The 27992-nt window shown below is 42.3% G+C and overlaps 4 protein-coding genes across 13 annotated transcripts; 1 reads left to right on the forward strand and 3 right to left on the reverse strand.

Annotated features, from left to right (window-relative positions):
- Positions 1-147: 147 nt before the first annotated feature.
- On the reverse strand, positions 148-24360 carry nsd1a (nuclear receptor binding SET domain protein 1a). Of its 7 annotated transcripts, XM_028588687.1 has the most exons (24): positions 15957-16243; positions 14912-15103; positions 13438-14303; positions 12797-12938; positions 12438-12610; positions 10490-12356; positions 10168-10292; positions 9282-9501; positions 8989-9092; positions 8830-8889; positions 8506-8721; positions 8298-8381; positions 8047-8170; positions 7755-7955; positions 6346-6525; positions 5706-5862; positions 4591-4796; positions 4343-4455; positions 3967-4236; positions 3747-3863; positions 2808-2949; positions 2573-2679; positions 2276-2480; positions 148-1672 (listed from the first exon to the last, which is right to left on the reverse strand). In XM_028588687.1, exons 3-24 carry the CDS (start codon positions 14284-14286, stop codon positions 891-893), a joined length of 6444 nt encoding a protein of 2147 aa, XP_028444488.1. In that variant the 5' UTR covers positions 14287-14303; positions 14912-15103; positions 15957-16243; the 3' UTR covers positions 148-890. The 7 variants fall into 7 exon arrangements, with proteins under 7 accessions (XP_028444488.1, XP_028444486.1, XP_028444485.1 ...); XM_028588685.1 differs by lacking the exons at positions 14912-15103; positions 15957-16243 and adding an exon at positions 24107-24360 and having other exon boundaries at positions 9282-9498; XM_028588684.1 differs by lacking the exons at positions 14912-15103; positions 15957-16243 and adding an exon at positions 24107-24360.
- si:ch1073-44g3.1 (UPF0461 protein C5orf24 homolog) lies at positions 16341-18460 on the reverse strand. Of its 2 annotated transcripts, none has more exons than XM_028588698.1 (2): positions 18127-18460; positions 16341-17811 (listed from the first exon to the last, which is right to left on the reverse strand). In XM_028588698.1, the coding sequence occupies exons 1-2, from the start codon at positions 18151-18153 to the stop codon at positions 17140-17142; spliced, it is 699 nt and encodes a 232-aa protein (XP_028444499.1). In that variant the 5' UTR covers positions 18154-18460; the 3' UTR covers positions 16341-17139. The 2 variants fall into 2 exon arrangements, with proteins under 2 accessions (XP_028444499.1, XP_028444500.1); XM_028588699.1 differs by having other exon boundaries at positions 18076-18452.
- On the reverse strand, positions 18604-21587 carry atp5po (ATP synthase peripheral stalk subunit OSCP). The gene is made up of 7 exons (XM_028588700.1): positions 21459-21587; positions 21119-21169; positions 20907-21017; positions 20486-20615; positions 19307-19419; positions 19018-19104; positions 18604-18865 (listed from the first exon to the last, which is right to left on the reverse strand). Exons 1-7 carry the CDS (start codon positions 21483-21485, stop codon positions 18755-18757), a joined length of 630 nt encoding a protein of 209 aa, XP_028444501.1. The 5' UTR covers positions 21486-21587; the 3' UTR covers positions 18604-18754.
- Positions 23289-27991, forward strand: LOC114562339 (serine/threonine-protein phosphatase 2A catalytic subunit alpha isoform). 3 transcript variants are annotated; one of them, XM_028588697.1, is made up of 7 exons: positions 23289-23323; positions 25610-25819; positions 25963-26136; positions 26229-26318; positions 26700-26861; positions 26975-27093; positions 27218-27991. In XM_028588697.1, the coding sequence occupies exons 1-7, from the start codon at positions 23321-23323 to the stop codon at positions 27288-27290; spliced, it is 831 nt and encodes a 276-aa protein (XP_028444498.1). In that variant the 5' UTR covers positions 23289-23320; the 3' UTR covers positions 27291-27991. The 3 variants fall into 3 exon arrangements, with proteins under 3 accessions (XP_028444498.1, XP_028444497.1, XP_028444495.1); XM_028588696.1 differs by having other exon boundaries at positions 23316-23388; XM_028588694.1 differs by lacking the exon at positions 23289-23323 and adding an exon at positions 24671-25118.
- Position 27992: the final 1 nt, after the last annotated feature.

The raw sequence follows: 27992 nt of genomic DNA on the forward strand, positions 1-27992 counted from the left end.
AGCTGATATTGCGTGCTCATCTGTCAAACATGCAGGCTACACAAAAACATCACGTTGCAGCAGATAACTAAGATAGAGCCTTGTGATATAGCAACACGTTTTCTTTTGCCAGATGCAACGATAAGAAAACGAAAACTGGATACCAAGTGAATAAGTACTTTGATTTTATTTTCTAACTTAGTGAATGGAACAGAAGTGATGGATGCAAAACAAATGTTAGTTATATCTGTGATGCATTTAGAGATTGTAGAATGTCATTACAGTACTTTATTTCTCCTTGCCTTCGATCCTGAGCTCTGATCCACCTGTGTATAGAAACTGTAAATCAAAGAAAGAACAGGCTGGTTTTGTAGCGAGAAGAATCATCGAAAGTCTTTAGGACTCCAGTGGGTTTATTTTTGCATTCCTCAGAAGCACCAAGCAGGTATTGTTGTGCCCAACGGTAAGATGGATCAGTGAGAACACTATTTTGAAAGACGAGGTTAAGACAGTAACAACAACATAAGATGCCCTCATGATGACTGGTCAGGTGAAACTTCTCACCTTTTTCCTTATATTCCAAACACTAAAAAAAGGCCAAATAATGTAAACAATGTTGAGAGAACAAACAAAAGAACATAAGAGCACCAAACACAAATAAACATACTGACAGAAAGTATAAAGAGACGGACTGAGTCAGTCCTCGAGCCTTAGCACCAGTACACATCCCTACTGTCAGTCCAGCAGCCTCGGGATGAGAAGGCAACGCTCAACCAAAGTGAAGGCAGTGTCGCAGTGTTCAGCTGGGTACCAAAACACCAAACTCTCTCCGTCTTTCACTAACTTTGTTGTCCTTTGAATGTCTCTTGAGAGTTTTTGCTGAGTAGTTATGAAGCAATGGGTGGACTGAGTCACTTGTCATCGTCCTCCACTCTCCCCCACTCCTCCCCCTCCACCTCTCCATCATCAGCATCTTCATCCACATAATCACCCCAAGCATCATCCCCATCCCCTCCTTCGTCCTCCTCTTCGTCATCATCGCCTTCCTCCAGAAGATCACCTCCATACAGCGGCTCATCCTCCTCATCTTCCACTATCTCCATCTCCTCCATGTCGTCGTCCTCTTCCTCCTCCGCTTCTTCATCGTCGTCGTCTTCCACCTCCTCCATCTCTAACCCACACACCTCCCCGTCCTCCACCTCACCATCCTCTCTCTCCTCCTTGGAGGAGGTAGGTGTGGAAAACCCTCTCCCTTCAGTCCTGTCTGTGTGGTATGACCTGCTGGAGGGGACGAAGCTGGAGGTAGCAGTCTTTGTGTTGATATAGAGACGAGGAGGAGGAGGAGGAGGAGGAGGCGGCCCCTGCCTGGCTGACGCAGCCTGGCCAGCAGGGGAAGTGATGGCAGCAGAACTGGCTCCTCTGGAATCTGGGCCTTGCGAGAGAGCGACAGGATCAGCCATGGCCCCAGGCCTCACGGAGGTCATGTTGGGCACATATTCACGAATCTCCCCCGGCTCCAGAGGGTCAGGCCCACAGGGGTCGTGTTCACTGCAGGACAGCTTCCCGTCCAGCTTGGAGATGAAGAGCATGCCTTCACGATGCTCCTTACAGTAAGAGCTGGGGCACATTTCACAGAACGAAGCTGCCTCTCTACCACAGACGTCACACTGGTGCCATGGACACTCCCATCGCCCTGGAGACAAGATCACCGTCATTACTACATTTAGAAAATATATCTTTCCTTTTTTTTTTTGACTGAAGGTGACCATAGTAAGATTTTTTTTTTAGACTTGTTTTGCATAATGACAGCGTTGTCTAAAATAGCTCAGAGGTCTAGTCAAAATTTCCTTAAAACATTGCGATGAGACCATGAAAATTCAAAAGGTAGCCCCTCACCTGGCTGATGTCTCCAGAATCAGCCTGTTATCAAAGATAAACCTGGGCTATCTGCCATCATTTAGCCCAAAACGTACTTTGCTAAAAATGCTGCAATTTGGTCAACTTTCATCTACATTCAGCATTTTATACAACATTTTCACAAGTATAACCTTACGTTAAATAGTTCATTTATATATATATATATATATATATATATATATATATATATATATTTTTTTTTTTTATAAACAAACTAAAATACAATTTGTTTCCAAATTTAACATTCCACCAAATCTAGTCAACTCTAATCAGAGGCTGGCTACACAAGAATTTAGACTAAATTGAGCCCATATTATAGTGCTAAAGAGGAACCAAGTCATCTTTACTGAAACAATAACAGCCCTCCACCTCTACTTGCCTGCAGGCCTCTTGGCCAGGTTGAGACAGTCCGCGTGATAGACCTTCGGGCAACCCGGCTTCTTACAAGACACTATCTGGCCCCCGTCGCCACAGCTGAAGCATTCGTCTTCCCTCTCCTTGGTCACTTCTTGCTTGGTCTTCTTCTTCATCGGGACCTTCCTCTTACCTTCCTTCAGTTTCAGTTTCTCAGCTGACGGCTGGTTCTGAACAAGGAAAAGAGAGGTTACACGGCAGCTCTTCTTGGAAGTTGTAAATTCAGGCAGGGACAGTGAAAGTGCTTTTCTAAAGCTTTTACCTTTGGCCGCACACCCAGGAAACCACTGCAGTTGGGTGCTCCACATTTACAGGCAGTTTTCCCATTGCCAAGACACTCCAAGTTGTAGTTGAAATTCAGCTCCATACCTAAAGTACATGTTGTATTAGATCGATGCTGCACTTAGATGTGTAGACTGCAAATTAATGAAATAATCTGCATTCTTATTCCAACACTATACAAAACACCAAAATGAGAAGTAGGCTGTCACTCAAACCTTTTGGGATGTCTTGTAGAGAAAATAGCCCCACCCTGGTGTCCCCATTCACAGTCCACTTCTGAGTCTCACAGTTTGGCTGGCAACAGTGGTTCATGAAGCGAGCCTGGTTCCCTTTGGGCCCGGCATCAATGATCCGGTCCTGGAATAACAAAATACAAACTAAAATCTGTTCTACATTATGAATCAATTGTGTTGCTAAGCTGTATCATATTGAGGGCCCTATCTTGCACCCGGCGCAGCGCAAAGCCCAATGCAAGTGTCTTTGCTAGTTTAAGACCAACGCAGTTGTCAATTTCCCGTCCAGCGCCCACGTCATTTAAATAGCAAAAGCACCTGCGCCCACCTTTGCGCCCATGGGCGTGCTGGTCTTACAGGGAGGTGTGTTCAGGTGCATTCTTGGAGTATTGCTATCTTGAGGCGGTGGGAAGTGATCGCGCCATTGACCAACATAAAACCTGGTCTAAAGTCAATAGCGTAGCATTTCATTGTTATTTTAACAGCAAATTAGTAAAATGCGCCTAGGCTCATGCACAGCGCGCGCACACTATGCTTGTTACACACACAGGGACGCGCAGCAGCACACAAACATGCAAAGGATTACAAACAAAAATATTACGGTGCAAATCCACCGTCATAATAGCAATGCGCCAAGGTACAAACGCGCCTGACTTTTAAAGGAAATGGGAGATGACACTCTGATTGGTTTATTGCATGTTACGCCCAAAACACACCTATGAATTAATGAAGACACTAAGTACAACCCTTTTGAACCATGCGCCCGGAGCACGGACCCTTTTTTCCGGCGTCTAACTAGCAAAAGTGGATTTTTGGACACGCCCTAAACGCACCTGCGCCAAGCGTTTCACGCAGTGTGCTTAGATCGTTAAAATAGGGCCCACAGAGTGTTGTGTTTGTGGACAACAGGCTCAGAATTACCTTATCCAGTGTAAGCATGTAGAAGTTACAGATGTCGTTCTCCTGGGCGTGTTTGATCCTGGCTCGGCATTCTTCTTCATCGATCACCTCTCCCACATATTCACACACAAAGGCTCCCTGAGAAGCAACAGAAAAAGAACGAGAGTATTAACAGAGAGAGAGAAAAATGTGAGTATCATAGGCACACACATTTGTCATTATCTGATTTCTTCTAGCGTACCTTCTTGATGTCCGACACACCAACTAAACCCCAGCCGCAGGACAGCGTCCTGACAATTTCCACAGGTGTGTACTGGCGCTTTGTGAAGGCCTGGTTCTGACATCTCTCCCCTGCTGCACACACCTGAGGGTGGCACTCATACATCAGCATGCGATTAATGCACTCGGAGTCGATGCCGCATGGGTTCTCGTCAGACGCCTTACAGTTGCAACGCGGGATCTCCGATAGGTCGGCAGTAATGATCTGCACCTTCCCAATGGGCCGGTTTACCTAAGAGACAGACACAGTGGAGGGATTTTTTTAACCATACAGATTGGTGAAATGCTCTTTTGTCAGGGCAGAAAAGTACAAATGAGTATGTGGCGACACACAGTACCTTAATGGGCTTGTATGGAGGAGGTTTCTTGTCACTTTTTCTTTCCTCCTGAAGTTGCTTCATCTCCTTTTCTGCCTGGAGCTCTCTGAACCGCTCTGCTGCATCAGTCAGGGCTATAAAGACGAAACATGATCTTTACTCTAACAATTAAAACACAACCTAAATATCTGAATTGCCACTTTTATTCTTAATATCAGAAGCAGGAACATATATCTAATATGAAACACAATAATGGACCAAGTACATACCATTTTTGTACACAGCATCTGTACCCTTTCCCATTTTCTCTATGCTGTGAGTGTCCCCCTCCATGTAGGGGAAGACTCTGGCTTGGTACGTCCACACAAAATCTTTGGAGCCAAAGAATTGCACTGGAAACTCTCCCACCTCATGTTTCATTCTCAAGATGTTATTCGGGACATCTTTGGCCAGACAGACTTCTGCAGGCCACCATCTAAAGAGTCAGATCAGGTTTAAGTAATACAAACACAGGTACTTTTAGCTGTTGCTTAAAGTCACTGTAGGCCAGATGTACGTACATTTGCGAAAGTAGCGTTATCAGCGCCATGGCAAACCCGCAGAAAGCGCACGCTGTGATACATCAGCTTACGTCGTACTTACCAAACCTGCAGTTCATCGGGTAATCAGCGCCTTTCTCCGCCCACTATATCGTATGCACGCATTTAAAAGCGCAATTGAGTGGCCGATGGCAAAGAAATCCTGCTTGATGCGTGTTATTTCAGCATTAGTGGTAGGGAAATCTATGTATTGACTAGTGCGCTGTAGCAAAGCGTTAAGTACTGGTGCTGTGATACGGCTGAGTGCAGACTGCGATATTCCCACTGCTGATGCTATGACTGTTTGAAATGATCCTGATGCCAATATTTGTAATGTAGTGAGGAGTTTAACGACTGCTGGAATGGAATGTGAACACTGAGTCGGAGATTCAATGTCATCTTTGATTTCCTCCAGTAACCGTAATATTACATAGCTGCTTAATCTGTAACGCTTAATGATTTTGTGTTCACTCAACGGAAAAAGTGTGATCCTTGTGGCAAAAATCTTTTCACCTCGTCTCCTTGGCCTATGTCTTTGTCTTGATCGGATCACTGCTGCCATTTCACCAGGAGGCATATGTGAGGAAACCCGCATCCTGGTTTACACCTGCTATTAAGAGGCGGAGAATTTGCCATTTTCAGTTCCCGTGACAGGCAGTCTGTGCTTTTACCTTAGTGCGGCCTATTTGTACATACCTCGCCATGCTTTTATGCACACGTTGCGAAACAAATACGTCTGAAGTGGGCGCAAAAGCGTTAGTACATCTGGCCCTGTGTGTATGGCGAATGCAATGTTGTGACCTTACCTGTAACGTCCCCATTTGACCCACAGTATGTCCTTAATACGAGGCCTCTTTCCAGCTTTGCAGTCATTGCAGAACCAGCTGCCCTGAGGCATCTCTATATTCAAACATTCTCGATGGAAAGCAGCAGGACAGGCCTCACAACACAGCAGACTACCCCCTACAAAATCACAGCAAAACAAATCAATTATGTTATTTTCATTATTAGTTTATTGCTTATATTTTTGTATTTATCGGTCTATTGTCAGAGCCCAAAGCTTATTTTGTTCAATTAACATTTTAAAACCCCAAAAGGTGTTACACGTACAACAATATGACACAAACAGGGAAAATCAAGCAATTTGTGAGGCCTAACCAGTAAATAAACACAGATGATTGATCTATTATCACACATGGAGATAAGGCAGTTAAATCAAAATAACTTGACTGTGACCATTGATTTTCATTAAATCATAATCAATTCATATGTGTTATTAATGATTACTCAAACATGTGGTAATGCAAAGACATATTTATTTAGTGTTGCATGGGCAGACCCTGGGTTTCAGAGACAGATCTGTCAGATTAGACAGCATACAAGAAGGAAAAGCAGCACTTGGACATGGTGATGGTTAAAATTACCACAAAACCAGACCAGACTTACCCTCAGAGCATACAAAGCACCAGCTAACGTTGATGTGTTCATGGTTCTTGCAGCCCTTGCGGGGAGTGAAGTGGTTTGGACAGAGGAAACTGTTGTTTGCCAGCACCAAGCTGCCTGCTGCCATACAGTTGTCGTTAGCATGATAGGCCACAGGACAGCGTACACAACGAGCCAGCCTACCTGCGATAAAAACACAGGAGCAAAGACAGCTTAATCCATGCCCAACATTTAATTAAAGTTAAGTAACATTAACCCGATAACACAGAGTGCTCTCAGTCCACTGAATTGAGCGGCCGATGCCTAGCCAAAATCCTGTGTGCAGCAAGTGTTTTATAGAGCCAGGATAAATTGCCAAAATCCTAGCTGACACACACTGTTTGCATTGCAGCATCAGGTGCTGTTTCAAGGATGTTGTATGAGCAAAGCATCTCAGACTACTGCCACGGTTTCTTATGACACATGAGTAAAGATGCCAAAGAGTTATCACTTATAGCCACTATAATTAGGTATAGCTCTCCATTTACAGCTCACTGCTACAGACAGTGAGTCGCTCATATAAATCACAAAGCTAAAAAGCCCTGTAATAATAAGTTTAGAAGAGACAATTACTCAACATTGTTGATATAATACACTGCTGCATATATCTATATTATTTGTACTATTATAATGTTATTGCTGCTACATTGCACATATCTGTACATCTTGTTCATACATTGTTCATATTACATAGCCATATTTATTCTGCTCTTATAAGGTAACTGCTAATACGCTGCACACATTTATATTTAATTTATATTACTCTAAACCACCTTCTGTTATTATCCAACTGTACACTACACTATATTTCTTGTCCTGTCTATACTTGAATATCACATTGCACTTTTATGCTATTTTTGCACTTCTGGTTGGACACAAACTGCATTTCATTGTCTTTGTACTTGTACTCTGCACAATGACAATAAAGTTGAATCTAATCTAATCTAAAACATTGTGTGCTGATTGATAACCGAGAATGAAATTCTTAAAACCTCAAGCAGCAAAAGGCATTGATGGGCTCCAGGAATGTCAGATAACAATGAGATGAAGCTAACTGGCACATGATCACCAAAAAGTAGTGAAGTAGTGAAAGCAGGTTCAGAGTTTGGTAAAAAAAAATTAAACCAACAACATGGAACCATTTTACAGGACAGTCAACCCTACAGGATGGTGCTGAGGGTGCTCAGGAGCGTCCTATTAGCAACTTAGTGTATAAACATTGTTGATAAGCAGGTCAAACAAACATTTTAAAAATCAGGATATGTAGGACGCTGTAAAATCAACATGGCTTCGAATATTTGTGGACCATTTCTAACATGTCATAGGTATCATATCATTTGTGGTTTAAATCCACGGGCAAAAGTGGAGCTTACCTTTAGAGCTACAGATGTTGAGAGGGTTGGTGATGTGGCAGGACAGACACACGTGCAAAGGGCAGCGGAAGCCTTTGTTATGTGGCTGGGTCGCTGAGTACGCCAATATACAGTTGGTGTGGTAGAACTTCCCACACAATGGTATGATGCAGCGCTTTACCCCATTATCAGACTTCTTACACACAAAGCATGTGTGGACACCTGAAAGCAACAGCAACAAGTACGTTTTTTGAAGTGTGTAAGGACACTCATTTTATGAACAGTGACAGATTCAGACACAAGGTGTACACACCAGCGTTGCATTCACGACAGAGGAATTTCCCCTTGGGAGCCACTGATAGGCCAATACACTGCAGGTGAAAGGCTCCATAACAGTGGCCGTCACACACCAGCAGCTCTCCTGTCCTCTCACACACCTGCACAAACGCACACAAATACACAATGAGAAACATGTTGATGATCTAAGCATTACAAAGAAATGATGTGTCAGGAGCCAAGCCATACAAAGCAAAAAAATATATACTTTCTGGTAGATTATCTCACCTGACAGACATTCTCCTTTAAGGATGTTTTCCCTTTTACATCCACTTGAGAAGAGAGGCTGTCATTCAAACTAACAGACAGCACCTACATAGATGAAAAGGAGAAACTGTTACACTCAATGGATACTCAACGGATACAAGGCTATAGATTATTTTCCTCTTCGATGGATGACCAATGTCTTATTAGCCGAACAATACAACATGCACACCTCAGGTTTGGGAGTTCCAGTGTGTACATTTTGTTTCTCTTCAGTGCTGCAGGCCTCCACCTCGGCCTCCTGCTTGGGGGTCTTAGATCCTGGAAGGCTGGGAGGCCTGTTTGGAGTGAGGACCACGGGGAGATCTTTGCTTTCTGAGTGCTGGGGGGCAGCAGCAGGGGCAGAGGATGTGCTCGGTACAGGCTTCTCTTTTTTCACAGATTCAACCTATCCAATGTGAGATTTCATTGTGTATGGGATGGTTAAATATATTTTTTAACATCATTGGCGGTATATGAGGATAGTGGTGGCTTTGAGTTTGGGCTTTTGTAGTACCTGAGTTTTCTTGGCTAACACTTTCACCTCTGAGGTAACTCCACTGTGTCGCTTTGGCTCCTAGAAAACAAACAGATTGTGAAATAAATTTAATATTTCCTAGTCCAAAACAGTAACTGGAGTAGTTGAAACACCACTGCCATCTAAATGCCAACATACCTTCATCTTTGTATGAGCAACAGACACTTCTTCTATGGTACATTCCAGCACCTTATGCAACAGCTTCCTTGGCCTCTTTCTTTCTTGGACCAACAACCCTGTGTCTAAAGTAAAAATAACTAATTCATGCATTATATATTCAAATGTAAAAGTATGCATCCCTGGGACAGACAATTATTTCAGAATAACATTTTTTTAAACCTTCTATCCAGCAACACCAGTCATCCAGTTTACATTACACAGCAAGACAGTTGATGCTGGATTAAACATAATAATCCTATAAACCTATTTACCAGATTCAGGAGGTGGATCAGTTTCTTCTGCTGTCTCTGCATCAAGGGAGGGTCGTGTTGTGGCTGGAGATACTGAGAATGCTACGGGAGAAAGTTCATACTGAGGTGGACTCTGTTCCTGCTCTGCCGAAGCCTCGGTGGGCTCAACAGAAGACGAGGCTGAGGTATTTCTTTCCGGTGTGGTGCTGAGATCATAGTGTGCTGTCATCCCTGATGTCTGCTGGGTACACACATGCAAACGAAGCATCAAGTTCCAATCGTGTTTTTTTAAGAGATGAGAAGTCTACCAAGTTGTTATTTGGTTCTGCAATGGCATCTTGATAACCTAGCAAGACGACCATAAATGATGGAAGGAGTCACCTATTTGTACACACGTAATAAGAAATGTGCGATTCTAAAGCTGTCCACCCACGAGGTAGGGCGCAGAGCATAGCGCAGGCACTTCAGAGGCAGAGTCAGGTATACGTCCTCACTGCTTCTGGCTACCTCCTTATCTCATTGGTTTCGCTTTAAAAAAGGTCAGCGGCGACGAAGTTAAAGTTGAAATAATTTTAACTTTGAGTGCAGCGCCCAGTGGCAATTTTGAGCGGTGCGCCAGGCCAAGGGTAGAGCTTCCTCCTAGTTGTCTCCACCGCTCTCCCCATTGGAAAGAAAATGGCACAGCCAGCAGTTTTACCACAGAGCATGTGTAGGCAGCTTAATGGTGCTTTAGTTAAAGTACGAGGAGATTAGTTTAATGTTTACAGAGAAAAATACTGTAATTTGATATTTAATTTAGTTTCTTGAATACACAGAATATTCAAGAACCAAATTAATGAATGATACTTTATAATTACCAGTTCTAATTATCAGCTGCTGGAAACTAAAAGAAAGAGGAACATCTTACCATTTTGGAAGATTCTGCGGTGTGTTTCTTTGATTTCTTTTTTGGGACAAATATTTGTTCATAATCCTCAGTTGACTCCAGGAGCCTTTTAGTGGGTTTCCGGAGACGTTTGTTCTCTGAATGTCCTGTGTAAACGCACATAAAATACATTTACACATTTAATCATTTGGCAGACATTTTCGTCCAAAGTGACATTCAAATGAGGTCCAATCCAAGCCAAAGTAGATCAAGGCAAAGACTTCAAGAAAAAGTGCCTCAAAACAACAAATATACAGGTATAACACTTTCCTACTCCTTTTACCATCATCAGTTTGTATCTCACCGGCTGTACTGCTTGCCTCTGAGAAGTGCAAGTCATTCTCTGCCTGCTTCTCAACTCCCAGATCAAGATCTGGTGATGCTCTCATGGTGTAAGACCCATTCATTTCAGCAGACACCTCATTCATAACTTCACCCTTATTCTGGGCAGCCCCATCAACCATCTGCCAGCGCTTCTTTGGAGCCACTGCGGATCCTGAGTTCTTATCGAGGTAGCTGGCCGAGGGATCAGCAGCAGCGGGAGGACAGCACCTAGGATCAGCTAAGTCAGCGTGGCCGCTAACAAACTCCCTGCCGTAAGCCAAACCAGCGAGGTCCGAAGAAAGGCCAGGAATGCTGAGTTTCAGTTTGGCAGGTATCCTTTGTTTTCTACGCTGCTTGTCTGAGCTCCTGATCTGAGAGCGAACAGGAAAGTCTTCACAATGGTAGGTGCCAGCTGACATGATAGCTTTAGTCCTATTCTTGGCTTTCACCGCTGCGTTTTTGGGTGTTGTGGATTTCCCTGACCTCCCATTCTCTGTTTTGATCCCTTTGGTTAAACCATCACAAGAACCCTTCATCAGATCTCCTTCTGCAGAAGTAGGCATGACCAGGGGTTCCTCCTTGATGAGGACTGGCGATGGCGGGAGAGCCAGGGGTTTACCTTCTTGTTCTCTTGTATCGTGCATGTCCTTCAGGAGCATCAGGAAGGTGCTGAATTTATAATTGGAATCAGGCCGGAAATTTATTAATTCAGAGTCACTGCTGTCCTCCTTCACAAGAGATTTAAACATTAGTTCCTTGACATCCTGGAAAGGATCCACTGGAGACAGAGATGAGGACGGGGAAGTAGAAGACGATAGATCTGGGTTTTCGGTCTTGATCTTAACTGGTTGGGCAGTGGGTGCACTTGAATCGACGCAATTAGACTTTATCAATGAGCCATTACGAATTTGTTTCTTATCAGGCTTCCTTGCACGTCTTTTTACAGAGCTGTGATTTGTGGAGGATGACGCATTGCTGATGGTGATTGGCGATTCCAAGTGTAGAGACCTTTCAGTTTTGATGGGTGCATCAGTAGGTGTATTGTCAAGACACTCATCAGTGAGGGCATTTGTTGAGATTTGGCTTGTGGCCAGGGCATCTTTGAGATCTGTCTCTTCCTCTGCTTTCAGAGCCCTCGTCATCAGACGGCTGCTGGCAGGAAGATTCATAGAGTGCTTTTCAGTTGAACTGTACGACAATTCACTACAGCTGCCCAAACCCTGTTCAGAATTTGTATCTTTAGATGTCAATTTATTTGTTAAAATGCTAGAGGATTCACAGGGATCTGTAGAAGGGTTCACTATTTCAGTAAACTTTGTTTTAGCTTTTGTTGAACCTGGTTCTTTTCTGAACAATCTGTCTATATCCTGTATTGCAGGCACGGCTGTGCGTTTGGGGCGATGCAGTATTGGAACTGAATCCAGGTCTGCATAAGGCGAGTCCTTTGGCTCATCTTTTAGTGCACGAGTTGTTGTATGAAACTGATCCGCCGTGTTTGTGATGGTAGATAATTCCTTTGATCCACCAACTATATGGCCAAATATGTCTGACAAACATTTCTTTTTCTTCTTACAAGTTTTGCTCTTATTGGATTGAATTGCAGCAGAGTTTTTTATGAGATTGTGCTTATTTCCGTTAGGGGCCATATTGGGTAATGGGGATCGACCAGGATCCACAGAGACAGAGGGGGCCTCCTGTGGCTTTTCAGTAGGGAGTGGGCTAGGCACACGCTCCTCTCCGTTGACAGATATCGAAAGCACGCTTTCAGTATTCCTTTGTCGCTCTGGGAGCAGAACCTCAGCTTCTGCCACACTGACTTTCCACGCAGTGAGTAAACTTTTGGGTATCTGCCAAGAACAAAAATAACATTCAAAATAGTGTTCACAATAACATTATGTGATATTTCTCAAGTAATTTCATGAACTTACCGTATATTTATAGTTTTTCTCCTTCTGCTTCCCTCTCCGTCTTAGCACAGGCAGGTCTTCAAACTGATGGCCTCCTTCAAAAGAAAGTATGGCATTCCCGGGGACCCAGGCACCTTCTACAATCTCCCCAATCGTCTCCAGGAAATACATCCGACAAGGACGGGGACTGGGAACTGAAGCAAAATAAAAAATAACGGTCAATTTATTAAATACTTTGCACACACACACACAGTATAATTTGTTTGGTTGGTGTAAACCTGTCAGGTAAAGGTTGAGTTGTGGGAAATAAATTGACTATAAAAATCCATATTCGAATCAAACCTTCTCTCCTTCACTAGTCTTTATAATTGAAACCTCACCTTTCATCTTAGTGTAGATCGCCTGGTCTGGGTCACAGGTGATGTGGCAGGGCCACCAGGGCCGTCTGTTGAATTTAGCCCACACCAAGTCCCCTTCCACGTATTTTACTGCAGGAAGAGGCCTTTTCTTTGGGCTGTTGGACTAACCAGGACAATAAAAATACTTTAATATCTCATACACAAAACGGTGGTATTGTATATCATATCATGAGTATCAAATCAAAATTCATTCAGACATTTTTGAGTAATAGCAGATTAAAAGATGAGATCATATTTTGCATTATTTACCTTTGCATCCCAATATAATATTTACACTGTTAGGAACCTGTATTGTCTATTGTGTTAGCACTGATTGTCAACTGTTCTGTTGTTTTGTGTTCATATTTTACACATGGTCCACTACATTTCTAAAAGATTGATAAAATTATACTTAGCATGGCTTTGTTACAGGTCTACAGCTAGTAGCAGGCAAGTGGTCCAGGTTCAATCAAATTATTACTTAGTTATCACTACAGCGCATGGGCATTAGTACTGCCTTTCTCAGTGGAAATACATAACCAAGATAATCTTTCACAACATCATGTAGCCTTGGTTGTACAGAGGTAAAGATAAAGTAAGTATCCCAGGTGTTGCAGACTCACATTTGAGTTGGTACCAGCTGGTGAACTAAGTCCAGGGTCAACAGGAGAGGTAAGTTCACCATCACTGTCTGATTCCTCACCCAAGCTCCACCCATCTCTCATAGTGATTTCTGGCAGTGCGCTGGGGCTTAGTGTAGGGTTGAGTTCAGATATAGTTTTGGACATTAGGTTAAAAACAGTAGGTTTGTATGTTCTTTTATCCACTCCTGAGCTGCTTGAAGTCTTATTGTCAGTCACAGTTCGGTCCTGACTCAACTTTGGCGAGTGGTGAAAAGGCGCCATGTCCTCACTACTACTGTCTTCCCCATCCTCATCCTCCTCCTTGATGTCACTGCTGTCAAACAGGTTGGACTCAAAATGCAGGTAGCCATTGGGGATGGGAGAACAGCGCTCCATGCTGTCAGGACTGTGAGGGGAGAAGCCATTTCTGTTCACGTCCTGCAGAGTCTCAAAGGGATCCATATCCTCATTGCTTGGAGAAGGAGGCAGCTGGACTGACGGTGCCTCAAACTCACCATCATCACTGATTGGGCTTGCACAGTGCAAGTGGTTCCTAGGATGGAGGTCCCTCTCTAGGTCAGGCCTGTTGACCACAGTGCTCTGGTCCTGCTGCCTCTTCAGCGGGCTGTAGCAGTGAGATCGGTCTGGCTGACTGTACCCCAGTACAGCTGGCTGTTTGAGGCTAGAGGATGGCTGCTGCCCGGCTGACGGTTGGTCTGACCCACGTCTCACAATGCCACATTGGTTTCCATAGGAAGTGCCCACAAGACCATTGCGGGGCCTCCGCTCTGGCTGGCCTGAGCCAAACACTGAGCCTCCCCTTACAGCCGGTCTGTACGATTGATTCATGTTGTCATGGTTATATCCTGTCAAATAAAAAAAAGAAGCAGGTTAGACGAGGAAAAATGTGCCATTTAAGTTTCTCACAAACTATAATCTGTGAGAGTTAATGAGACTTGTAGGCTAGGCCTACTGTAAATAAAATAAAGCATGCTGACTGACAGGCACATAAAAACGTTGCGGAAATAGAGCGACAATCGAATATCGAGTAAACACAAACAGAAGGAACCTTCCAGCCATGAACTGTTCGTGCACACACACACACACACTAATAAGCCGACATCGCATGGCCTCCATACTAGAGGCCGGTCGGACTGAACAAGAAAAAAACACAGAACACAGCCGCTGATCTGTTCCTTTGAAACATTTCATTCACAAACTATGAGAAAATAGTACCGCTTTGTCTGATGTCTGTGGGTCATGGCGATCGCTGACTAGTACAGTCAATGAAGGAGCGCTGAGGCTGTAGTAGAGGTGGTGACACTGAGCCATCACAGAAACACAGTGAGTGGCTCACACAAACAAGCTACAGCCACACACCGACATAGGAAGCTACTATTAACTCACAAAAAAAGGGTTGATCGGCATTAAGTTCACAACACTCTCAACACGTGGAAAAACGCAAAAAACTCACCATTTGGAAATCGGCCACAGAGAAACCAACAGCGGATGTTTGATAATGTGGCACAAAGCGAATATTTTTCTCGGTTTGTGAAAGCGGATCTGCACAATCCCAGCTGCAGCAGCACTAGCAGTAGGCCAAGGCACAGCTCTCATTCTCTTCACTTCATCGCCTCATCAGCGGCGGCCCCCTAAAAACTGTCACCTTAAATACAAAATAACAAGTAAATCTCCATTACGCTGCAACATCATACAGCGGCGAAATTCACTGTGCCATAACCGGTCCCCTAGCAGCCACAGCAGCTTATTTACTACATGATTTTTTTGCCTGCTGTCGAAGTGCCCCCGGTTATGTTAAAACAAGCCCAGACTGACTGTGTTGGTGAGCAGCAACCAATCGGCACTGCTACCCAACCCCCCGTCTGCATAGGGCCGTGACACTCACCCTCCACACGCGCACACAAGCACGCACGCACACAAACATGCACGTGCGCGCGCATGCACACCCAGGTGAAGTTTTAATAGTCAGCGGTATATATTAAACGGCTATGACATAGTAACCACAGATGAATGAATGACCCGTTTTCAAAAAACATTGCCTCATTTCTGCGCGTCTGTCCCATTGTTTCTGAGCTTAACTCTAGCCTACTGCAGGCCTGTGTACGTGTGTGTGTGTGTGTGTGTGGCGATGGAAGATCGAGAATACAAAATGATTGCAATGCGCCAACAGCCACACGGCCTCCCCGGTCAAACCAAACTCCGTGCGCCATGTTGCCTTTCCAGAGTCCTCTGACATGAGGAAACAGGCCGCTAGGCGCTCAGGAAACCAAGATAAAGGAGTCAGTAAAAACCGGGTTTTGCTCCGATTAAAATCTCAGTAATCGTCTTCCAGCTCGCCTCACATAACACTAATTTGGTGCGCATATTGTAGATCAAATTGATACATATTCATAAACACGCAAACTTACAGAGCACAATAGGCTCGCTGCAGTGGGCCAGTCCTTGAAGATCAAACAAAGACATTCAGAGACATGCCGCTTGACAGCAGAGGAACTTACCTCTTTATGCAGGTTTTTAATTAAACTACGAGGGCTGTTGCTTCAGATCTTTACGTGGTTCGTTTGCCTAACCTTTTGGGTGAATGATCCAGTAGAAACATTAGATAGATTCGATATAGATAACCAATTCACCCACCCCAACAGATCAGCTGTCTAGCGTTTACATTAAAACACGGCCCTTTATTAGTTTTTTTTAAACCAGCTTTGCTATCACACTGCAATAACACATCAAAGAGAAGGGCAATGTTATGTCAGTAGGCCGTAATTTCATTTAACAGAGGGTAAATAAAGGTATTATTACAAGGTGACTACTATTGTCTGTGGACACGTGCCCTCTTGTGTCTACAGGGAGAATTGCATGCTTTCGATTTTGACAGGAAATGGTTGCGTGGAAAAGACAATTTCTTTGTTTTATTTTGGTTACACATACAACACATTAGCATTTATTACATATAACACAAAGCATTTTTCGGTTTCATTATGTTTTTTTTTTCTCCATAATAAACAGCGTAACATACATGTCAATCTGTTTATCAAGTGAATTTGGGGACAAAAACAGGCTGTTAGATACATAATCAAAACTATATTCACAAAGTGCAGAAATAACAAATACCGTGTTGAAAAGAATATTATGTATTGAGTTTTATCAGTTCAAGCTAATAAAAAATGTATCGCAGTGTTCCCCGTTTTAGGTATGATGCAGGATATCACAAAATAAAACATATTGAACTGGACAACACAGAAAGGACAACTATACATCCACATAATTATGCGTAGGACAAATTTGATTTGCTGTTTGTACTAAAAGGGAATTTTTATAAATGTAGAAAATGTCACAAGAACCCGGCCATAGAAATGTTAAAGCAGAAAAAGAAAAGTCACACATCAGGAATGAAATGCTTGAGGGAAAAAAAAGGTTCACTCTCTAATACATTTTTTGCTTGTACTGATTGGTGTGATAAATTCATGCATGCATGTCTGCCAAATTGGAATAACATACTACTAATTCAGTCATTTATTATGAGAGGATAAAGACAATGTCAAACACTGTACAAACAATCAGAGCCATTTCTAAATGGCAAAAAGTTCTCCCCCCCCTGACATTTGGGAGAAATGTTTTCCTAAGCATCTTCTTGCTCATGCACTGAAATGTTTTTCAAGCACTGGAGAGAAAGCTGCAAAACTATTGGCTGCTTTCATCCACCTTGGCACTGGGCTCACAGAGGGGTCTTTTCTCCATCATGGTGTATGGAAAAGGTGGAACATCACAGCCAGTGAAGTCTAGTTTCTTGGGAACACTACAGTTGCTAAAGTCAATTTTCTTGGCACTGTCACAACCAAACTCCAGCTTCTTGAGCCGAGCTAGACTCTTGATGCTGCCGGGGGGCCTCCCGGGGCTGACCTTATATCCTGCTGCTTTGGTGGTACCAAGTGGCCTCCCTGGGCTGGTTTTGAATCCAGCTGCTCTAGTTGTCCCAAGTGGACGCCCAGTACTTGTACGGTAACCAGCTGACTTTGTGGTCCCTGATGGCCTCCCTCTCCGGCCCGACTTCGCTGTGCTCTTCTTCTTCTTAGAGCCATCGGGCCCTACAGCCTCACTGCCCCTGATTCTCACTGTCTGAGGCTGGAAGTCATTCTGGGTGTCTTGCATTTGACAAACCATGGCCTTGTGCATGCCCTGTGGCAAAGGGGCTAGGCTGGCAAGGGACAGCTGCAGGCCAGGGGTTGTCGGAGAGGGGTAGAATTTGTTGGATTGTGTGCTACATAAATCAAAGTGGCTGGCTGGATGACAGTCTTCTGCCAGTTCACTCATACAAAAGTCACTGTTGCTGCTGGTCACTTGATGCATCATTTTCTGTTGGAGAGATACATACAAATTAGGTAGAAAAGCTGCACACGCGTACCAAAGCAAACCCAAAGAAACACTTTCAGTAGCTCACTTTTTGGTGAAGCCAACAGGCCTTTTAGCGTTGCAACACGCACACACACAAAAAGAGTGATGTCAAGACAATTCTAGGTAAACTAGTTATAGTTTGCACAAAAAAGATGCATGCACAAAAATAAGTTTTCTCACAAAAATGCAAAATTATTATAAGAACGTAAAATGAATAGTTCGTACCTTTTTTGTTGGTGGTTGTTAGATGGAAAGGGTTAATTTCGGATCGCATACCTTTTCCTCCCCTGGCAGCCACAACATCTTTGTGAGGACGCTGCACAAACTACGCCTTGGCGTCCATGAGTATCGTCTTGAAGAGGGACTGCGATTTCGGCTGCCTATTTCGTGCTCATTTAATCCTTTCAGCAGAGGTTTAGATGAGAGAGGCAGCCATTTTCGCCTGGAATCTTTTTTAAAAAAACAGGATGCACTGACCACGCATGCGCACAAACGCTTCCAGGAAACAGATTAATGTCACCCAATGTGGTTCCGGCAAATTAAACAAAGACTTATTTTAGATGCGTACGTAATTTACATGGACTCTAGTTACGATATAACCAAAATGTTATAAAGTGACACTATATCAGCAACTATATAATTGCAACATTGTCTAGAATTTCCATTAACGAAACTATGTGTCAAAATTATAATCACTGGTCACTGATAGGAAATATGAGCATGCAAGTGCCACAATGACGACAAAGGCCACCCTCCATTTGTTGTACGTTTTATTAACATCCATATGAACTTAAGTATAGACACTGGGTTTATGGAGCAACTGCAGTGCCAGAACAGATAGCAATATACATTTATCAGCATTTCCCTCGATGTTCATCTGCGATCCTTATTAAGTCCACGGGACTTAAGTTTCCCTGATGAGCTTGGTCAGCTTCTGAATCTTTGTTTTGGTGGACATGTCCACATACTTGTCCCCGATACTGACGATCATACCCCCCAGGATTGAAGAATCAGACTGGAAGAGGAGACAACAGTTGAAATTACAGATGGCTCTGAATATGATTATTATCAGACTGGTTTATAAATCATCTTTATTAATAAGATAAAGTCACACCAACTGCAAAATGGTCATTTGTAGGTTTCTGGGATCATGCATTGACACTGTACCTTTGTTTCTAGCTTGATAGTTTCACCCTTCTGAAGGAAGCCCTTGAGCGCTACTTTCAGGTCAGCAAGATTAGCTTCATCCAAAGGCTGAAATGGATAATATTAATTGGTTGATTGTATAACACATTTACAGTTAAAAAAACAAAAAAAAACAATGCAATTAAATTACTTTTAAGTGACTGATACATTACAGGGACTGTTGTACTAGAGGTGACCAGTTATAAACTTTACAATATTCAACAAGGATGTGCAGTACCACACACAAAACTTATGTCCACCCATTTCACACCTGAGCAGTGGTGACGGTGCAGATGACCTCTCCGCGGTGTGCACTCATCATCTTGCCAAAGGCAGTGATAACATCACCAGTTCGAGGAAGTCGACCGTTGTCAGACAAAACATCTTAAAAAAAATAAAAGCAGCAGACGTTATCGAGCGACATTCAAGAGTTTTCTGTTTCTCTGCATTATTACCTGACAGCTTCAAGTTGAGAAAACAGTTTACAGCACTCTTATTACATCATTTCAAAAAATAATTGTTTAGGATTTCATCCAACTGGTCCTGCAATATAAATTATTCACTTAAATGTCAAATTTGGAAACATATGCTCCAAAGTTTATTCAGTTTAGTCAATATCATTATAGAACTCCTTTGAGGACTGAACCATAGGGTTTGTAGAGTACTACTGCTCTGGGAAATGCGTTGTGGAGCTTACAAGTGGCCTACTGAAAAGCCATTTTTTTTGTGCCTACAAGCTAAACTATCTACAGTCTTAAAATGACTGTTAAATTCTAAATACATATTGTTTTTCTAAGCACAAGAGGGTATTAACCATGCAACAATTAAGCATTTGTATCCTATCTATTGTGTGCTGGAGGACTCCTTTTTATTATTACTCCTGTAACCTCTACTAACTAGGGCTGCTCCCTCTTAGTCGATTAGTCAACTAATCGGTCATTTTGGTCTTAGTCAATTTAGATTTCTTTAGTCGATTAGTCATGTTTTATGCTTTTTTCATGCTGAATGACTTATTTCCAAGAAACGTATGAGGACATCTCTGGTAAACACAAGAATTAAGGGTTGACATTTTACTTAACAGATATGACTGTGAAACCTACTTTGATTACTTTCATTAAGGCAATTTTGTTGTATTACACGTTTTCTGAAATGTTGTTTAAATATGCAAAGGAGGCATTACTTATTCAATATATGCATCCTTTTGCATGACTCTTTGCAGAGAAACTCAGATTTATACATATGTCGATTAAATCAACTAATCGATTAGTCGATACAATTGAATGAGTGTTGACTAAGAATTTCTTCAATTGAACACAGCCCTACTAACATAACCGAATAGTTTACAATGAACACTACACTCACACTATACAATTTACAGAACCTACCTATGGTCTACTTAGCTATGTTAAGATCATGCTAAAACGCATAGCAGGAATCAGTGATCACATACTGATGAGGTTGACAGTGATGGGTGAAACCTTGGCCTTCGTAAGAGCATCATTGAAAGTCTTCTGCTTGACACTGCGCCTTACATGAGGATTCATCACAATACCAGAAAGATTGGGGTCCTTGATCAGAAGCTAAAAAACAAGATGGCACACAGCAAAGGGCAAATGAATGTATGTACTAGAAGCAAAGTAGGTTGAGTTGAAATGGCATGGATTAGAACAAATTGACAATAAGATAATTATGCCAATGCATCATTCCTCTGATATACAGCACATTTGAATTATTTATTTTTTTACAGTGTAAATGAATTACCAACTAATCCTCATCACCTTGCGATAAAATGTTGAGGCAAACACTAATTTCATCATCGGTGGAATTTTACATTATTAAACGGCAATTCAGGTTCTTAATTTTTGACTTACAGACACTTTTTTGAGCTCCTGCTCCACTTGGTCCAGATTGTTCTGCTTACTGGCCGCTGAGAACAGAGCAGTGGCATAGCGGCCCTCCACTCCATAAACCTGGATGGGAGGCTAAAAGGACATTTACACACACATACACACAGATTAACTAAATTGCGAACACTATTCCTACTAGACAGAGCGGTTCGGTCGTGCAGACTGACGTTATTTACCTTAACCAGTTTTGATGCAGGTCTGACCACAGACGTGCTGAACTGGCGGACCTATAAAAATTAAATTAAATGAATGCATGTCAAAACAGAGAAACCAAAACTTGAGCTGATTAACTTTTGGCACGCTTGGTACCATTTACGTGAAAGACAACTAGCTGGTAGGCTAACACGTTAGCAGTCATTCAAGTACAATGCTTCGTGCGGATTTTTTGGACATTTAGCGTTTCCTCCTGGTCTCCAGATGGATTACAATACAATAAGACATGCTTTTAAGCTATAAATAATTCGGCCAAAACTGCCATAAAATAAAATAAATCACCAAAATCATTGAATGTCTTACCTGCTGCCCTAGCATGAGTGCTGCCATTTTCTCCTACAGCTGTCCAGAGTAGAACAATCTAATGCGCATGTGCATTTGAGAGGAAGGTGCCCAACTCTGGGTAATGTAGTCTTTCCGGTGTGGCACATTCTGACCGTTTGGGAAAAGGCTATCAATGGACAACTACAAGTTTCTAAATGGTTTAAAATATCTTGCTATACGCATTCTGTCAAGTGGAAAAGTGCTATCAAATTCATAAAATGTATGTTTTATTTTAAAGCAGTTTTAGTGTCATATACTGGTGATTGATTCTGACAGAAGACCTTTTATATAAAGCACATTTATACAACTAGTAGTTCATTAGGTATTTCCTACCTGATGGATAGTAATAATAAAGAAATATTATTTGCGTGGTACCATTAGGCCATAGCAAAAACTAAACATTCACACACACACACACACACACACACACACACACACACACACACACACACACACATTTTTGACCACTCGAAGATTGTTCAATGTCCTAAATCCCTCCACAATACCTTGCAAGAATTGCATTTTTCTCCATCACTGCTCAGAACCCCTCCTTATTATCAAGAAACCGGAAAGCCATACATCCTCTGAATGCACTAGGTCTCTAGTTTGTGGTTGTTACGTTTCATGAGGCTGTAATTATCCTAGAGGTCACAACCTCTTTATTAGGGACGCACCAAATCCAGATGTCTGGGGTTCGGCCAAATACCGAATCCTACTCCCATCCTCAGTCCATTAACACAGTAAACACATTAATGAAGTTGCTGCATTTTGGCTGCTGTCAGTAAATTCCTTCATGCACAACTCGTATTCTTTCGGATGTTTCATACGCAAATGTTTTAACAGCGGTGATGTTGTATATTGTTTAGGGTCCTTGCCACCACGAGACAAATCAGCATTGCAAATTGAACATGCAGCTCGACTTGAATCGCCTTCTTTTGACTGAAAGTACTGCCAAACAACACTTTCTGCTCACGAAGCCTACTGCATTGAACAGTCCACCTAAACACCTTCCCGTAATCAATGGCGGCGTTATTACGTCGACCAGCGTAGCGCGCGTAGTACAAGCGTAGGGTTCCGTGGAAAAAAATTCTAAGGTTCGGCAGAAACCGAACCCCGTCAAAAAGCCCAATATTCGGCCGAATCCTGGATTCGGTGCATCCCAGTTCTTTATATACACAGTCTATGGTCAACAGGTCATTTTAAACAGTAGGTCAAATTTAAAAAAAATTGATTCACTACAATGAAACGGTTACTATGTGGACTTACAACTTCACACATGAATACAATTGGGCTCCATCCACAAGATTGTCAGCTTTACAGTACAGTCAGACCAATTTTTGCAACTCTAAGACTGTGTTAGGGACCCCAGTATGCAGAAATCTGAAATACACCATTTTAGAATAGGCAAAAATAACACATTTATACGGGCATGAGAAAAACGGGATGGTTTTGCCAAAAACTGCATTGGATTATCATAAAGTGTCTGTAAAGGGGAGACTTGTGGTTACCCAGAATACCCATTTTCATTCAGAGATCTTGAGGTCAGAGGTCAAGGGAAACACTATTAGCCTAACTTTGGAGATTTATTTAGCTCACTTCCCGACAAGCTAAAATGATAGGATATGATATCAATATCTTCATTAGAGCCCGCTACAGCCCCATAAAGAGAGTCGTAATGTAATGTGGGCCGAAATCGCTGGCAGTCCCGCAGGTTTTCCTAGTCAGACCAGTGTTAGTCTGGATCGACAAGTGTTCATTTACGGGATAGTTCCGGTGCTGCCGGAAGTTCCGCCAGATGCCCCTCACCTTCCGCTTTCTTGGAGCATGGTTACACGCTGAAAATGGCAAGTTTTGAAGAAAATTAGGATTGTGCAACAAGGGACCTGCTTGGTTCGTTCTTGGAATGATTGTAAAGATTTACAAAGAATATGTCTATGTTTAACCATGTATCCTGCTAATTTATATAGCTCACGTTACTGTATTGTGTGAACAGTTAACTTAATTTAACATTGTGTGTGCAGTTTCCTTTGGCAGAGTGCAAACGTTCCACCTAAACAATTCCTTCCTGAGACTAACTTTGCAGGGGCGCTGCTTGTTTTTGTTGCCGTTTGTGGAGCCTGGGCTGTCTACAGAGACCGCGTTTTTTTTGTACAGTGTGTTCAGGCAGGGGACAGGCAGCTCGCGGATAGTGAGGAGATGATTGCTGTATGTGAAAAAAAATGTTGTAGCCTTTTTGTTTTTTTATCCCGTAGGAAATTGTTGTACAGCAGTTGTAGTGCAAAGTATGAAAGAGTGTAAGATACACCGCTAGAGTGCATATAAAAACAAAGAATACATTTCTAAAATAGCTACGTAGCCTAGTAGTTAGCTAGCTAGCTGACCAACAGTTCTGATTTCACAGCTAGTGAGCTAGTTAGCTTTAAAACAGCCGTTAGAGGCTCAGAGCTTAAATATCTTACGGTTTTCCATGAGAACAGAAAAGTGCCCCTAACCGTCTGGTACAAATATAAATAAAACGTTACACTTGTGTTCTTTATTATATGAGATAGTTAACTGTTGTGATGTACTCACAAACTAAGCTAGCTAATAGCTAGTGAAATATGATGTTTTTTATTTTACTGTTCAACCTGTGGTTGGTCCCTTGTCCATGGATGTTCCGTTTTCGTCCAGCAGAGGGCAGAGCTTCTTCTTCTTTAGTGTTATTGGCGGGCTACAAACCAACGTTTAAGGTGCATGCCGCCACCTACTGAGTGTGTGACGTCATGACTTTAAACAACCAACACTATGACAAAAATAACTTTATAAAGAAGTTATATTATGGATATTAACTCAGTTTTATTGAAATAAAACGTTTTAACCTGTCTCAACAGTAGGCCTATACTTTGATGCTCCACTCCTCATTTCCCATACAGACGTTACCTGTCCTTCAATCTTTCTCTATCTTTCTCCAACCAGCACGTTGTTGAGGGCAGAACAGCAAATTCACGTTTTAGATAACAGATATCCAGAAAACTCAAAACCAGCAAGATAAAGTAAGATACAATAAATAATAAACCTATATAACCTATTTCAACCCGCAAGGACTAATAAAGAAAAACAATTTGTATCCGTCTCGAATGGCCCACCAGGGATGCGATGACGTATGTATGATTTATTGCTCAGCCTCGCTCTGGACCGGAGTTGGCAGGGTTGGGTCTCCAATTTCTCTGAGCTAATCTTTGCGATAAAAAAAAAAGGCTACGGTATGACCTTGGTCGTTAAACAAGGAGAAGAACATCATCATATTTATTTGTATCATGTGAACTAAACACTTTTGTCCACCCCAAACTGCAGGGACGCAGGGCGGTTGACGCATTTGTGTTCGCGGAGCACACACACACACACACACACACACACGCACATACGAGCTGCTGCGAATGACTAGAGAGCTTGCTAGGATACAGCATAGCCTGGGCCATCAAAACGTATCGAAACAGCTAACGGTTTTCCTGAGAAATTTTAAAGCTAGTCAGCTCGATAGCTGACGGCAAAACAGGCATGGACGACAAGTCATTCACCAAGGAGTTGGACGGATGGATTGAACAACTGAATGAGTGCAAACAGCTGAGCGAGAATCAGGTCAAAGTCCTATGTGAAAAGGTAAGGTTTGCGCAGGAAGGCAGGAGAGCTATTAATACATGTCATTAGCTTTCTACAATGCTAGCGGACCGTTCGCTGTTAACATCTCCTGAATCATAAGAAGTAGGCTATTGCTTGGACTAACGTCAGCTATAATGCATGTGGCCTTGCTTTGGAGCACACCATTTGGCTGCAGCTGCATGCAGGACCGTTACATTGCTAAGGAAAGCAACTAGCCAAGAAGATGGAGGAGGATGCCTTCAAATGTTTTCCCTAGCTACGCCCACTCCTGTTACCTCTTCCTCACTGGAGTGCACTGACACTACCTACCACAGCAAACTATAATGATCTGCTGTATCCTTCACAATCTGAAAAATGATGAATATTCGGTGTCTCAGGGAATTAAGGATTGTGTAAAACACATGCCCATTGTGCACTTCTACACTTACTACAACTTACACTGTTACCTGTTAATCAGCATCATCCTATATTTTCTTGGTCCTCCATTTAAGGCCAAGGAGATCCTGACAAAGGAGTCCAATGTGCAGGAGGTGAGATGTCCGGTGACAGTCTGCGGAGATGTCCATGGTCAGTTCCATGACCTAATGGAGCTGTTTAAGATCGGGGGGAAGTCTCCAGACACTAACTATCTCTTCATGGGAGACTATGTGGACAGAGGCTACTATTCTGTGGAGACAGTTAGTCTCCTGGTTTCTCTTAAGGTAAAAAAAGAAGAAGACAAAATGCCACTGATGCTGTGATATATATAAGCAAGTCAACTACAACTGGGATATGCATTTTAAGAGTTGGGGCAAATATAATGTTTATGGTTGATTATTCTCGTTTTTTAAATGTTTCTTTGTAGGTAAGGTTCCGTGAACGAATCACAATTCTCAGAGGGAACCACGAGAGCAGACAGATCACACAAGTGTATGGCTTCTACGACGAGTGCTTAAGGAAATATGGAAATGCAAATGTTTGGAAGTACTTCACAGATCTGTTTGACTATCTGCCCCTTACTGCACTGGTAGATAATCAGGTAAGGTTGTGTATTCAGATGTATCATGTGACATAAAGCACAGAATACAGGTCATTCATCACTCTTAATTTATTTTCTCTTTCTCTTGTAAGATTTTCTGCCTCCATGGAGGATTGTCTCCTTCAATAGACACACTGGAACACATCAGAGCGCTGGATCGCTTGCAGGAGGTTCCTCATGAGGTAAATTTAGTCCATGTCAACTCTAAACATTTGACATGAGACAAACTTCTCTTGAAGACTTTTCTAGCTTGTGCATTATTTTGATATTTACTGTCATAACATATGGATCTTACATTTATATCAAGGAGTATGATTGTGCATGTAGCTGCCAAGGATGCTCGTGCAATTTTACAATTATTATATCATAATCTGTTATACGTGCACAATTATCAGATTTTATTTAACATTTTAAAGTTGAAATGATTAGTCGATAAATCAAGTTGTCAACCATAGAAAAGCAAGTCTGCAAGTCTAACAGCATCCTTAAACTTCTACATGGATAGATTTTGTGTTAGCATGTACCATAGACTAAACAACACTGATGTTGCCTCCTTGTTTCAGGGTCCAATGTGTGACTTGTTATGGTCGGACCCAGATGACCGTGGTGGCTGGGGCATCTCCCCCCGTGGTGCTGGTTACACCTTCGGGCAGGACATTTCCGAGACCTTCAACCACGCAAACGGCCTAACTTTGGTTTCAAGAGCCCACCAGCTGGTGATGGAGGTACTTTAACTTTGTATCTGCTGAAAGTAATTCTGTTTTTAACTGCCGATGCAGCTTTGACACACATGCTGTGAATTTAAAATAGGTAACATGCATGTAATCTCTTGATCTAGGGATACAATTGGTGCCACGACCGCAATGTAGTGACCATCTTCAGTGCACCAAACTATTGTTATCGTTGTGGAAACCAGGCAGCAATCATGGAACTTGATGACACATTGAAATACTCCTTGTAAGTACATTCCTTTTTTAATTGATATGAACGTGTTGATTTTTCATATTTTGGCACCTTCTTAAAAATGGATTATGGATGAAAATGTGAGTTGATGATGAGTCTTGCCCTTTGTTTGCTTCAGCCTACAGTTCGACCCTGCACCTCGCAGAGGGGAGCCGCATGTGACGCGGCGCACGCCAGACTATTTCCTGTAAAGATCACTGGCGAGCATGGCAAGAGGGTACACACAAAAGAAGCATTCATAACCCCATGGACCAAAACAATGTGTGCCAAAATCACAATGAAATGGAAACTATCACACCTAGCTAAAGACCACCATCCTTTCAACATTTTTCTCTCTGTGCATGATGTTTTTATTGCTAGAAATGATTGCTACTACGAACAATACCGTCACAATACCTGCTGGTTTGTCAGGAAACATGAATGAACTAATGCTGAGAATAACAACTAAATGTAAGTAATATTTGTGTTAGAGTGTTAATGATGACCAGAGTGTTTCCATATACAGTATTTAAGCTGCATCTTTCACTTGGCATGGCCTCAAATCAAAGGTTGCAGTAAATATAATTTAAACTCTTTCTTTTTGTAACTGAAGCGCAACAGTTTATTTTGTGAAGTGAGATGATAGGGTTAGACGTCGGAAATGAGTCTGTTCTCTTTGCACTTTTGTATTTGATTTTTATCACATGGCACTGACAGACAATTTTCTTTTTTATACCCTGGTATAGTGTTAGTAGCTCGTTTTCTGCTCTGCTGTCTCTTATAGGAGTTAATGTATTTCATTTAAGTAGGCAATATTGGTACAAATGACATCAGTTGTAAAAGTAAATGACTTAATGTTTTGCAGCCACAGCTATACGAAATAAAGACTGAAGTTGCTTCGTCATTTACTTCAT

The sequence above is a fragment of the Perca flavescens genome, chromosome 10, assembly GCF_004354835.1.
Source record: "Perca flavescens isolate YP-PL-M2 chromosome 10, PFLA_1.0, whole genome shotgun sequence".
In the NCBI taxonomy this organism is placed as follows: Eukaryota; Metazoa; Chordata; class Actinopteri; order Perciformes; family Percidae; genus Perca; species Perca flavescens.